Source organism: Jaculus jaculus, chromosome 11 (assembly GCF_020740685.1).
Source record: "Jaculus jaculus isolate mJacJac1 chromosome 11, mJacJac1.mat.Y.cur, whole genome shotgun sequence".
Taxonomy (NCBI): Eukaryota; Metazoa; Chordata; class Mammalia; order Rodentia; family Dipodidae; genus Jaculus; species Jaculus jaculus.
Genome location: NC_059112.1, coordinates 57,544,243 through 57,558,142, shown reverse-complemented (window position 1 = coordinate 57,558,142; position 13,900 = coordinate 57,544,243). Strand labels below are relative to the sequence as shown.

The window sequence follows — 13,900 nt, the reverse complement described above, 5'->3', positions numbered from 1 at the left end:
GCCTGGACCAAAGTGAGACCCTACCTCGAGAAACCAAAAAAAAAAAAAAAAAAAAAAAAGTTTTCCAGTCTTTCTTTCAGGCCAGCTGCCCCACCCCCTCTAGCCTCTATCCAAAAGCCATATGGAGGCAGCGGAAGAGAACTATCAGAGCTACTTTTCAGGTTAGGTTGCACAGTCCCTCATAAATGCTGTCTTTCTCTGGCAGAGATTTTGCTTCCTGGAGGTGACATTATTCAATGCCCTAAATTCAGTTTCTGGCCTGGTTGCCAGGCCAGATGGCACCTGTTCTTGAGCAGCAGTTGGCGCTGTGGAGACACAGAGAGACCTGTTTGTCCTCAGGTATATTTGGTAGGGCTTCAAAAGGGCTAGCTCCAAAAAGACTCAGCCCCAGTGAGGTGTCCACTGTGTGACTATCATTGCTGAATTCTACTTTCCCTACCACTCGTACCCACCCTTCTCCCAGAGCAATGGGTTTGAGGTCAAAAGGAAGTGGCTCTGGTGACCTGGTGATTGTTCTCAACTTGTTTCTAGCACAGATATGTTGAATGGGCAGCAAGAACACACCTGCCCTGAGAAGAGGAAAGGTAGGAAGTTACAGAAGGAAGCTGCCTCTGTCAACTTGAAGGCTGGTAACCTGTGGCTCTTCATCCTTCCTTGGGAGCATCAGGAGGACCTACACCAGTAGGTTAAGTTGGCGGGGGGTTGAGAGTGGGACAGACAAGCCAGGCTTCGACCAGAATAGCATCTGAGAAGGCGACTTCAAGTCTTTGGTCTTTATCTATGAGTTGACAACATCAGGTCTCAGAAGGTGATGGATACATAGAAAGGAAGGTAGGAATGGAATCTAGGGAGGGCCAGAATTGTGCTATGGGAGAAAAGGCAAAAACATGTCTCTGATCTTCTGTGTGCAGTCTTGGTCCTGTCTCATCATAATCACTAGATGACTGAAGCTCTCCTAGAGAAGTCAGCCTAGCTCTGAGTGTAGCAGGGTGGCACCAGGGACTTTTTGACTTTGCCTTTGATCTGTGCAGGAGTTCACCACCAAGGCAGGTAGGGGGTTGCATCTGCATCTAGATCAGCTAAGGTGGCATCTGCCATATGGGTGAATGTCCTTTGGCTTCCTATGGAAAGTTCTGGGAATGCTTCATGTCTATCTTGGATCCAGCACAGTGAGGCACTGTGCATGCCCAAGGTGAGTCTGCTCTACTGCACCAGAGGCCTTCCTCTCCCCTTTCAATGACTCTGGATAGTTAGGAGAGTCAGGGCTGATGGATAGTCCTGACCAAGGCCCTGTAGTCAAAGAGCCTAGGACAAGGCCATGTAGGGGGTAGAGGAGAGGGTAAAACCAGATGGAGACAAAGGAAGAAGAAAGGAAAGGGGAAGGAACTATAAAGGCTGCTCAGAAATTACATTTAACCCACTGCAGTTGTAGCATAGCATGGCCATGTGTTGCTTCTGTGCTGTGCATAAGTGCACAAGTGTTCAATATTGCAGCAAATTTGAACTGGTACATTTCACCTTCTAGGCCTTCCTCTCTCCCTCCTTTCTTTTTTTCCTTCCATCCATCAAACCCAGGACCTTACCAATGAGCTACAACCTTAGCCCTCTCCTATGTCTTTATATGGTCACAGACACCTTTAATAAAAACATGCTGGAGCATAACTTTTCCAGTGAGTTTATCTGAATCCTAGAAGGGGTCCTTTGTGTCTTGGAGTCAAAGAATCACATTTACAAAGGGCCATAGGTGGTAGCCTTGTGCCATTTGTGCCGAAGAAAACAAGCCAGTCAGGCTACAGCAGAGGACCAATGAACTAGAACCCAGGCCTCCAATGTAGGAGGTGGAAACTCTGACTTGATTTCCCTTCAGGAGCAGTGGCATTTCATGGTGTTGCAGAAACTGGGCTGAGAAGGCAGCGAATGGGGTATTGATTGCAAGGCATTGTCAATTGTTCTACATATCAGGAGAATAAAATTCACTGTCTTATTCTGTGCCTTCTTTGGTAACTATTAATTTTGTTGTTTTGAGGTAGAGTCTCAACCTGCAACTTACTATGTAGCCCCTGGCTGGCCTCGAACTCACAGCGCTCCTCCTTCCTCAGCCTCCTAAGTGCTGAGACTTCGTGTGTGTGCTACCATGCCCAGCCATTTGGTAACTTTTTATCATTTTTGTTCAGATTTGCGAATCTTCTTGCCTCAGCCTCCTGATTGCTGAGTTTATATGCTCCTTTTGTGTAGGGCCCAGCTGAGCCTGGGTTTCAAAGCCTTAGTGGTCTTGTGAGAGGTGGGCATGTCCCTAATGACACATCAAAAATAAACAGTAGCCTGGCCTTGGCTCCAGTCATATCCTTAGTGGTTCTTATATAAAAATTTGACAGATGAGTCAGTTACTGCTTAGGATAGAAGGTTCTGGGCAGGGGACTCAGACCTAGGGGGATCCTTCTTTTGGTTTGAATTATATGAAGAAGGCTAAGTGCTATTATGTCCCCTCTGGTGACCAGCCATCCCCTTATGCTTCTGGCGTTTCTCTTCCCTGCAGAGGTCAGACCCACAGCTGCTAGCCCAGTTCTATTATGCCGATGAGGAGCTGAACCAGGTGGCTGCAGAGCTGGACAGCCTGGATGGGCGGAAGGACCCCCAGCGGTGTACACTGCTTGTCAGTCAGTTCCGTTCCTGCCAGGTGAGGAAGGATATGTCTCTGCCTTAGGGAGGTTCTTATCTGGGTAAGTATTTGTAAACAAAGATGGAGTGACCTGCCCTTGGTAAGTATGAGAGATGTTCTTAGGGTTGTCCTCTAGAGGTCCTGGAGTAACCAGACCCAGGAAGAAGGTGGTCTTGGGCAGGATGATGTGGAATGGGGAGCTAGGTTACAAGTGCTAGCTGCATAGGACATGTGGGAGAGTAAAAGCTGGGGGCACAAGGGATATAGGGAGGGATGCTTCTACAGTGACTGCCCTGGGTGATGTATGTAGAGAGCTAGTGGGCGACGTGACCCACCTCTGCTGCTGACTCACAGCACTGTGAGCTTTTGCTGTATAATTCAGAGATAGTCCTGGAAGCTGCAGCTAAAAATACCTCCGCTGACAACATTTTCTTGCAGTGCACGGAATGTTCATGAGGCATTTCCATTAGGATAAGCAGAGGCAGGGGACAAAGTTTTGTCAAATGATGATCAGGGTCTTCATTCAGTTCAGGAACGTTCTCTGTATTTTGCCTATAAGGTCTTGCTGATTTCTCCATGCTGGGAGTTGGGGCTGGTGCATGCCTGCCTGATCAGGAATGCATCACTGTCACTGTGGTCTCCAGGGCCATGTTCCATGTGGCTCTCACAAAGTGGCCAAGGTAGTCATATCTGAAGCTGGCTCCAGGCCTATGGAGAACCATCCCATTCCACCATCATCATCCAACTGGGGGACAATACATCCTCCATGTTTTTTTCTACTTGGCTTGCTTCAGTGAAGATACCAATGTTAGCATCCTGGTTGTAGCTCATGATTCACGCCCTTACTTCTTTGGGCTCTGTGGCTTTTAGCTATTTAAATATTCTATCAGACATCCTGGGCTCCTCCAGGACCTGCTTCCCTGCTCCTGTGAGCTCATTTTACAGATAGCTCTTGCCAGCACACCAGTTGTCAGGGAATTGCCTTCAGAGATGGAGAAGCTGCACAGGAGGAGCTCAAAGGGGCTGAAGCCCCCTCTATCTCATCCCCATACATCTTGTGCTTTTGCCTGGGAAGGAGACTGTGTGTGCTTTGGGGGATGGCTATGGTCTGCTTATGTCCTGTTGCTGTAAGCTGGGTGCCTTCTGTTAATCAATGGTGTCAGTAACAAAGTGCTGCTTTAAGTGAGTTGGGGAGGTGATGGACTCAGAGCTGGTGGCCCTTAGCCCAAGGCACATCACAGTGAGACTTGGGCCATGAGAAAGACTAGTTCTTTTTTTGTCTTTGGACCTGGGATGGGAGAGTATCGGGAGATTTCCCACACCCCTCGGGTACCATCCTTTGTTCACTTGGCTCCCAGGACCCTGTGCTTTTGCCTTACCTCCTTCTACTGTCACTTCTCCTTGGGTCCTTTTGTATCTTAGCCAGTGAGATCCTAAGTGCAGCCCTTACCCCTTCCTATTCCCTCCATGGCCAAAATCATCTATGCTGACTCTTGCATGTTCCTTCCATTCTCTCCTCCTTCAAAGATCCAGGTGTGTACCGCAGTGCTCTCTAGCCATGCTCTGAGATCTCTCACATGGCTTGGGCCTAGAATTGCCATGTGGGGGGCTCCTCCTAATAGGCTGCTCTTCTCTCTTAGCTCTCTTCCACTTTAATGCAACATTTGCCTATGAACGTAGCATCTCATCTTTCATGGTGTTTTGGGTGTTATTGCTGTCTCAAATTCAGCCTGTAATTCTTCCATGCTGACAGGTAAAAGCACAGTGTACTTCTGTGTCCTTTCCTGAGGGACCACAGGTAAAACAGGACAGTTCTTTCCACTTTCACATGGTCCCTTAGCACTTCTGAAAGATTCCTCCCCACAGCACCAAGAAGTTCTTGGGCAGATCCTGTAGCAGGTACCAGCCCTGTCTTTTCATTCAGCCATTGTTTTGCCACCTGAAGATAGTTTCAGATCTCCACAGGCTGAGGACAGAATTCGGGGAAACATCCCACTCAGTCTTAACATTTGTTAATAAAATATTCAGGTGCGCATGCCTGAAAAGACAACTGTGGTGAGGTCTGAAAGTGGCCTGAGCATGGGAACATCTGTCCATGTACAGCCTGCTACCCATCTGGGCCACAGATGAGTTCGCTATCCTGAAAGTCCTCAGAAGTCCTGTCCTTTGGTTGTGGAAGCTTTGGGGCAACAGGAAGAATGTAGACTCTTTTGAAGGGGCCTGAGTGCTCAAGGAGTGTCCTGTTCTTATGTTGGCCATGAGGTGATGTCTACCCTCTGTTCATGTTGTTGTTTTCCCTGCCATCATGGAACTCCCCCTCGAGCCTGTAAGCCAAAATAAACCTTTTTTTTTCTTTTCCCCCCAAAAGCTGCTCTTGACCGGGTGATTTCTACCAGCAATGCAAACCTGACTGCAACAGTAGGGATCAGGCACTCACATATGCTATTAATTGAGCCATTTTCCCAGTCATATATATATATATTAGATATATATAAGATATATATATATTAGATAGAGTCTCTTTATGTTGCCAACACTGGTCTTGAACTCCTGGGCTCAAGTGATACTCCTGTCTTTGCCTCCCAAGTAGTGGTACTTTCAAATATTTATATTTCCCAATATCACTTTCCAAATTCATGGAATAGTTTTGACAACTCTTTCTTTTTTTGTACACTAGATATTTTGGTGTAAGTGGTCATTTTTTTTCACGCTGACTGCCTTTTGTGTTGTGTGCTATGCCCTGTTTGTTGCTGTCCTGAGTGTACTCAGTACAATACTGAGCAAAAGTGGTTAGCAGGCTGTTCTTATCTGAGGGAGACAGCATTCAGTCCATTATTAAGCAGGATGTTAGTGGCAGGATTTCTGCAAACCCCTTCATTAGACCAAAAAAGGCTTTCTGTTCAGAGCCTGCTGAGGGTTCTTATCAAGAATAGACGTTGGGGAGCCGGGTATGGTGGCGCCTGCCTTTAATCCCAGCACTCAGGAGGCAGAGGTAGGAGGATCGCCGTGAGTTCAAGGCCACCCTGAGACTCCATAGTGAATTCCAGGTCAGCCTGGGCTAGAGTGAGACCCTACCTCGAAAAACCAAAAAAAATAAAAATAATAAAAAAGAATAGATGTTGGGTTTTATGTCCATATATAATGTCTCTTGAGATAATCATCTTGAGATAATCTACTATGGTAAATTACATTTATTTTTTTACCCAACAAAAATAGTGTACAGGTGCTAAGAAGAAGTCAAGGTCCTGTCTGTATATAACATTCACTGACCCATCCCCAGCATGCAGCACATAATAGGCACTCAATGCATGGAAAAAGGAGCTCCAGCTGACTGATTTATATTTAAATTCCTCCTCCTTCCCTCCCTCCTTTCCTTCTTGCCTTCCTTTTTCTATGATTTAAAAAAAAATATTTATTTAATTACAAAAGAGAAAGGGGGGCCAGAGATTGATAGGGAGAGAGAGTGGGAGCCACCAGGGCCTTTAGCCACTGCAAATGAAGTCCAAGCACATTAAACACTGTGTACATCTGGCTTACTTGGGTTCTGGGTAATCAAACCTGGATCCTTTGGCTTTGCAGGCAATCACCTTAACTGCTAAGCCATCTCTCCAGCCCTTTCTGTGATTTTTAATTTTTTTGTTTATTTTTATTTATTTATTTGAGAGCAACAGACAGAGAGAAAGAGGCAGATAGAGAGAGATAATGGGCGCGTCAGGGCCTCCAGCCACTACAAACGAACTCCAGATGCGTGCGCCCTCTTATGCATCTGGCTAACGTGGGTCCTGGGGAACCGAGCCTTGAACCGGGGTTCTTAGGCTTCACAGGCAAGTGCTTAACCGATAAGCCATCTCTCCAGCCCCCTTTCTGTGATATTTGAGGCAGATATCTTTCTTTGTAGCCCAGGATGGCCTCAAACTCTTGATCCTTCTGCATCAGCCTTCTAATAAGTGTACTATTTAACCACATCTGGTTGTCTTCATTTTTAAGTTTTGTTTTTTTTTTAATTGGAGAGAGAGAGGGAGAGAGAGAATGGGCATGCCAGGGCCTCCAGCCACTGCAAATGAACTGCAGACACATGTGTCTCCTTGTGTATCTGGATTACTATATTGGTTCTGGGGAATCCAACCAAGGTCCTTTGGCTTTGTAGGCAAATGCCTTAACTACTAAACCATCTCTCCAGCCCAATTTTTTAAAAAAAATTTATTATTATTATTTTGTTAAGGCTGTAGCCTGGAATTCACTATGTAGTCTCAGAGTGGTCTCGAACTCATAGCAGTCCTCCTACCTGTCTTCCAAGTTCTGGGATTAAAGATTTGCACCGCCACACCCAGTGGTTTTATTTTTTTTTTAATTTTTTTTTTAGTTAGGGTTTCACGGTAGCCCAGGCTGACCTGTTATTTATTATGTTGACTCAACATGGCCTCAATCTCACAGCAGTCCTCCTACCTCTGCCTCCCAAGTACTTAAAGGAGTGTGCAACCACGCCAAGCTTTGTTATCATATTTTTAAATTTTATTTTTATTTGAGATAGAGAGAGGGGGAGAGAAAGAGAGAGAGAATGGGCCTGCCTCTAGGCACTGCAAATGAATTCCACACTCATGTACCACCTTGTGCATCTTGCTTATATGGGACCTAGAAAATTGAACCTGGGTCCTTAGGCTTTGCAGGCCTTAACCACTAAGCCATCTCTCCAGCCCTTTGTTTTCATTTTTAATTTATTTTAATTTATTTTACTTTTCAAGAGATAATTGGCACCTGGGCCTCAGCCACTGTAGTCAAACTCCATACGCTTGCCCCACCTAGTGGGCATGTGTAACCTTGCACTTGCCTCACCTTTGTGCATCTGGCTTCCATGGGATCTAGATAGTTGAACATGGGCCCTTAGGCTTTGCAGGTAAGCGCCTTAACCACTAAGCCATCTCTCCAGCCCTGTTACTTATTTAATTTTAGAGAAAACAAGCAAGAGAGACAGAGAAAGGGGAGAAATAGAGAATTTGCACCCAGACCTCAGCCATTGCATTTGAACTCCAGACATTTGCCATGTAGTAGGCATGTGCAGCCTTGCACTTGCCTCACCTTTGTATACTTGGCTAACTTGGGATCTGGAGAGTAGAACATGGGTCATTTGGCTTCATAGGCAAGTGCCTTAACTGCTAAGCCATCTCTCCAGCGCTTTTTTTTTGGGGGGGGGTTGTTTTTGTTTTTGTTTTTTGAGATAGTGTCTCACTCTAGCTGAGCCTCAAACTCATGGTGATCCTTCTGCCTCCCCAGTGTTGGGATTAAAGGCATGCACCACCACGCCCAGCTCTATTTTCATTTTTTTGGAAAAGCTTAAGAAGCCATGACATTAGTTCTTCCCTGAAGGTCTGATAAAATTCAGCAGTGAATCTATCTGGGCCTGGGCTTTTTTTAGTTGGGAGATTTTTAATAACTGTTCGGATCTCCATGCTTGTTATAGGTCTATTTAAGTGATTAATCTCATCTTGATTTAATTTAGGTAGGTTATATAAATCAAGAAAATCATCCATTTCTTTCAGATTTTCATACTTTGTAGAGTATATGCTTATATAGTATGTCCCTGTGATTTTTTGAATTTCTCTGGAATCTGTTGTGATGTTACCTTGTTCATCTCTGATTTTATTAATTTGTGTCTCTTCTCTCTTTCTTTTGGTCAGATTTGCTAAGGGTTTATCAATCTTGTTTATCCTTTCAAAGAACCAACTCTTTGTTTCATTAATTCTTTGGATTTTTGTTTGTTTATTTGTTTCTATTTCATTAATTTCTGCCCTAATCTTTGTTATTTCATCCTGTCTACTGATTTTTGGTTTGCCTTGTTCTTCTTTTTCCAAGGCTTTACGGTGAAGCATTAGGTTGTTTACTTGTGATTTTTCTAATTTCTTAATATAGGCACTTAATGCTATAAATTTACCTCTTAGGACTGCCTTCATTGTGTCCCAGAGATTTTGGTATGTTGTGTTCTCATTATCATTTGACTCTATAAATTTTCTGATTTCCTTCTTGATTTCTTCATTGACCCATTCATCATTTAGTAGTGTGTTGTTTAATTTCCATGAGTTTTTGTATGCTCTATAGCCTTTCTTACTATTGATTTGTAGTTTGATTCCATTGTGGTCAGATAGAATGCAAGGAATTATTTCAATTTTCCTGAATTTGTTAAGATTTGCTTTGTGTCCTAATATATGGTCTATTTTAGAGAATGTTCCATGTGCTGCTGAAAAGAATGTATATTCTGCAGCCTTTGGATGAAATGTCCTGTATGTATCTGTTAGGTCCATTCCTTCTATGACCTCATTTAATCCAGATGCCTCTCTGTTTATTTTTTCCCGGGATGACCTGTCAATTGATGAGAGTGGGTTGTTGAAGTCACCCACCACCACTGTGTTTGGTGTTATCTGTGACCTTAGTTCTAATAGTGTTTGTTTGATGAATTTGTGGGCCCCCAGGTTAGGTGCATATATGTTTAGGATTGTAATATCCTCCTGTTGGAGGGTGCCTTTAATCAATATATACTGACCTTCCTTATGTTTCTTAACTAATGTTGGACTGAAGTCTACCTTGTCAGATATTAGGATAGCAACCCCTGCTTGTTTTCTATGCACACTTGCTTGAAACACCATTTTCCAACCTTTCACCCTAAGATAATGTCCATCCTTTGTAGAAAGGTGGGTTTCTTGGAGACAACAAATTGAAGGATCCTGCTTTTTAACCCAGTCTGCGAACCTGTGCCCTTTGGTTGGGGCATTAAGGCCATTGATATTAAGAGATAATATTGAAAGGTGTGTATTCATTTTTGCAAATTTTTGTCGTTCTTCTGGTTTTACCTTTTCTCTCTTGTGTTAACTAGTATTTGAGTATTGTTTGTTTTTTCCCAGTTCCTTATAAGTGTGCTTTTCTTTTTCTTCAGCATGGAGGATTCTTTCAAGTATTTTCTGTAGAGCTGGTTTTGTCTTCAAATACTCCTTTAACCTGCTTTTGTCATGGAATATCCTTATTTCTCCATCTATTTGAATGGATCACTTTGCAGGATAAAGTAACCTTGATTGACAGTTGTTGCCTTTCAGGACTTGGAATACATCACTCCATGCCCTTCTTGCTTTGAAAGTTTGTGTTGAGTAATCTGCTGTAATCCTGATAGGTTTGCTTTGTAGGTAACTTGATTTTTCTCTGACTGCTTTCAATATTTTTTCTTTGGTTTGTGTGTTTGGTAGTTTGATTGTAATATGGCGAGGAGAGGTTCTTTCCAGGTTTTGTCTGGCTGGGGTTCTAAAGGATTCCTGTATCTGCTTTGGCACCTCTTTCCCAATTTGGGGGAAGTTTTCTTCTGTGATTTTGTTTAAGACGCCTACTATGCCTTTGGAGTGAAATTCTTCTACTTCTACTATGCCCTGAGTTCTTATGTTTGATCTTTTCATAGTGTCCCGAATATCTTGAAATTCCCACTCATACTTTTCTATTAGTTTGTCTTTCTCTTTGTTGGACTGTATTAGATCTGCCACCTGGTCTTCTAGCTTAGATATTCTGTCCTCTCCTTCATCCATTCTACTGGTGAGATTTTCTACATAGTTTTTTTTTTTTTTATTTTTTTTATTTTTTATTTTTTTCTTTTTGTTTCTCTACATAGTTTTTTATTTCATTATCTGTGTTCTTTATTGCTAGTAATTCTGACTGGTTTTTCATTATTTCTATTTCCTTATTTATGTCTAGTATTGACCTCTTTATTTCATTAAGTTGGTGTCTTATGTTTTCTTTGATTCCTTTGATATCCTCTTTGACTTCTCTGAACATATTTATAATCATTCTTTTGAAATCTTTCTCAGGCATTTCCTCTAACTTGTTCTTACTGGAGGTCATTTCTGATATATTATTACTTTTTGTGTGGATTTATATTGTCTTGATTTTTGGTGTTTCTTGTGTTATGTATATATATTTGCATCCTGGATTGTTTACTGATTGGATTTTCTACTTACCTGAATATTATTAGATGTATTAGACAATCTGATGTTATATAACTTCAGGGTAGGAGCTTAAGGTATTAGGTGTGACTCTCAAGACTCTCAGAGTATTTATCCATGAGTAGGTATTATGATAACCAGATTCTCTAACTGTCCCTTAAGGTTTGTGGTGCCCCACCCACACCCTTAATCCTGACAACAAGGAGGTTAAGATTTCTGATCTGTTGAGGGTTCCAAGTCAGCCTGTGACCAGGTGAGACCCTTCCCTGGTGTAATTCCAGTTACCTCTGCTCCTGCATGGGTCCCACTGTCAGTTTAAGTAGGTGTGGCTGAGTCCCTGGACTGCTACTCTGTTCGCTGGAGCTGGACACTGCCTGTGGTGGAGGGTAGGCTGCTGATGCTGCTCTAGTTCTCTCGCTGTTCCATGTGTTCTTCTACCTTGTGATCTGTTCCTCCATTTTTCACTGCCGTTCTCCCTTCATGTTTCTTGAGTTTGTGGAGACTCCAGTGTGAGTGGAAGCTCTCCTCACCTGGCTTTTCCTGTGGCTCATGCTGAGCCTGGCGGCTTTTTGGTGCCCTGCTGCAGCTGCCGCAATCCGCGGACCTGCTGGAGCTGCTTCTACCGGCCTGTGTGGGCTGTGGATGCTCTGGATCTCTCCTACTTCTCCACAGCCATTTCAATTCCCTGTACACCTCACTTTTTAGTAAAACTATGTATTTTGCTGAGATTTGGTTTTGTTTTGTTTTTTTCCTCCCTGGGCTGCTTTGGAATGGTACCTACGCTGCCATCTTAACCAGAAGTCTCTCTATTTTCATTTTTAATGATATGTTTGTCTTATTCATTGTGTGTGCGTGTGTGTGTTTTGTGTGTGTTGAGTGCATGTGTGTTTGTGTCTTTGCATGTATGTGGGTATCCATATGTGCACTTGGATGGCTTTCCATGCATGTAAAGGCCAGAGATTTAACACTGGGGGTCTTGCTTGATCACTCTCTTCCTTTCTAAGGATCTCCTATGTCTGCTTCCGCAGCACCAAGATTACAGGCAGGCTGCCACTCCCTGCCCTGGATTTGTGTGGTTGCTGGGGATTCAAATTCTGATCTTCAAGTTTGCACCGCAAGTGTTTTTTTCACTGAGCCATCCTTCTGCTAAAAGCTTGAATTCCATGCTAGTACATTCATGAAGACAGGTATCTTACCATTTTCTTTTTTAGAATTATAATTAGCATTAAATGAAATTTTGGGGTTATTTAGCCCAGTTCTCTTAGACCAATCCTCCAGATCAGGTGACTCACACACACATGTATGCAGTAAACAGAAAATAAATGGTCACTCATGAGATGCTGCTGAGTCAGATGGCCATAGTAGTTTGGACTCCTGGTGAATGAGAGAAGGTCAGAAGAAAAATCATTTCAGTTTCTGGTAGAAAGAGGACAGTAGAACCAACTGGGCCCTATACATGTACACCCTGAAGACAGAATTTGGCCCTACTCTTTTAAAGGGCAGTTTTGGGATTGGGGAAGTGGCCCAGCAGTTAAAGTGCTTGCCTGAAAAGTCTAATAACCTGGGTTTAACTCCCCAGTGCCCATGTAAAGCCAGATGAATTAAGTGGCACATGCATCTGGAGTTTGTTTGCAGAGCTAGAGGTCCTGGCACACCTATCATTCATTCTCTCTGTCTCTTCTTCCCTCCCTCCCTCCCTCCCTCACCCCTGCTTGGATATGAATAAAAGTATTTTTAAAGGCAGATTTAGCCAGGCATGGTTTCCACGCCTTTAATCCCAGCACTGGGAGAGGGGGTGGGGGGGTAGGATCTGAGTTCACAGCCACCCTGAAACTACATTGCAAATTCCAGGTCAGCTTGGGCTAGAGTGAGACCCTGGTAGGGGTATAAAGACAGTTAAATGATCTGAAGGAGAGTGAAAATAAGAGGTCCTCAATAACCAGCTGGTTAAGCTCAATGAAGACATAAAGAAATAGAAGGATTAATTCCAAGAAGCAACAAGAAAATCAGAAAATAACATGAAAGGGAACTTGACAGAGGGATGGGAACTATACATAGGAAAGTAGTAGAAAATGCAAACCAAATTGAACAAGCCCAAAACTCTATAGAAGCTCTCAAGAATAGAGTCAGCCATGTGGAGCATAGAAACTCAGATTTGGAAGACAAAACAGAAGAAACAGTTCAAGAGTCCAAAAGTTTCAATAAGTTCAAAAATTTCTATAAACAGAACATGAGGGAACTGTGGGATACCCTTAAATGTCCTAACATTCGGATCATGGGAATACCAAAATGGGAAGAAATTTAGACCAAAGGCATGGAGAACTTATACAACAAATTATCAAAGAAAACTTTCCTACTCTCAAAAGAAAGTCCCATCAAGTTACAAGAAGCTAACAGAACTCCAAACAGACTGGGCCAAAGGAAAAACTCTCCTAGATATATTGTCATTAAGACTCTAAACACACTGATAACAAAGAGAAAATCCTAAAAGCAGCTAGGGTAAAACAACAAATTAAATTTAAAGTTAACCCCATCAGACTTACTTCAGACTTCTCAATGGATACTCTGAAAGCCAGAAGGACCTGCAATGGAACACTGAAAAGTCTAAGAAACTCTGGCTTCCAACCCAAGCTACTCTACCCAGCAAAAGTATCTCTCATAGTAGATGGTGAAAGAAAAACTTTCCATGATAAAACAGCTTTACAACTATATGAACACAAAGCCAAACCTGCAGAAAGCACATCAGGAAATTCTCCACACAGAAGATTCAAATAAACTACCTCAAGTGCCTACAAGAAACAGATCACAATAACCAAACTCAGCGTAGGCACAAAAAAACTACAAAGTCCAAGAAAATACCAAACCACATAAACCAACATGATATTGCAGGGATTAAATCAAACCTCACAGTCATTACCCTAAATATTAATGGCCTTAATTCGCCCATCAAGAGACATAAGATAACAGGGTGGATAAGAAAATTAGACCCCTTAATCTGTTGTCTTCAAGAAACCCACCTTACCACTAAAGACAGACACCTCAGGGTGAAAGGGTAGAAAATAATATTCCAAGCAAATGGGAATAAGAAACAAGCAGCCATAGCTATACTAATGTCAGATAAAATAGACTTCAAACCAAAAGTAATCAAAAAAGACAAGAAGGCCACTTCCTACTTATCAAGGGAACAATCCAACAAGAAGATATCACAATCATAAATACCTATGCACCAAACACAGGGGCACCAGAATTTATAAACAAAACCTTCTTA

At 42.8% G+C, this 13,900-nt stretch overlaps 1 protein-coding gene across 4 annotated transcripts in view; it reads left to right on the top strand.

Moving 5' to 3' along the window:
- The window catches only part of Zfyve28 (zinc finger FYVE-type containing 28), a 206,640-nt gene that overhangs the window by 104,656 nt on the left and 88,084 nt on the right, over window positions 1-13,900 (top strand). For all 4 annotated transcript variants that reach the window (XM_045130421.1, XM_045130422.1, XM_045130423.1 and 1 more), the window contains exon 2: window positions 2,537-2,677. In XM_045130421.1, the coding sequence (XP_044986356.1) occupies window positions 2,537-2,677 (141 nt within the window). The remainder of the gene's footprint in view (window positions 1-2,536; window positions 2,678-13,900) is intronic.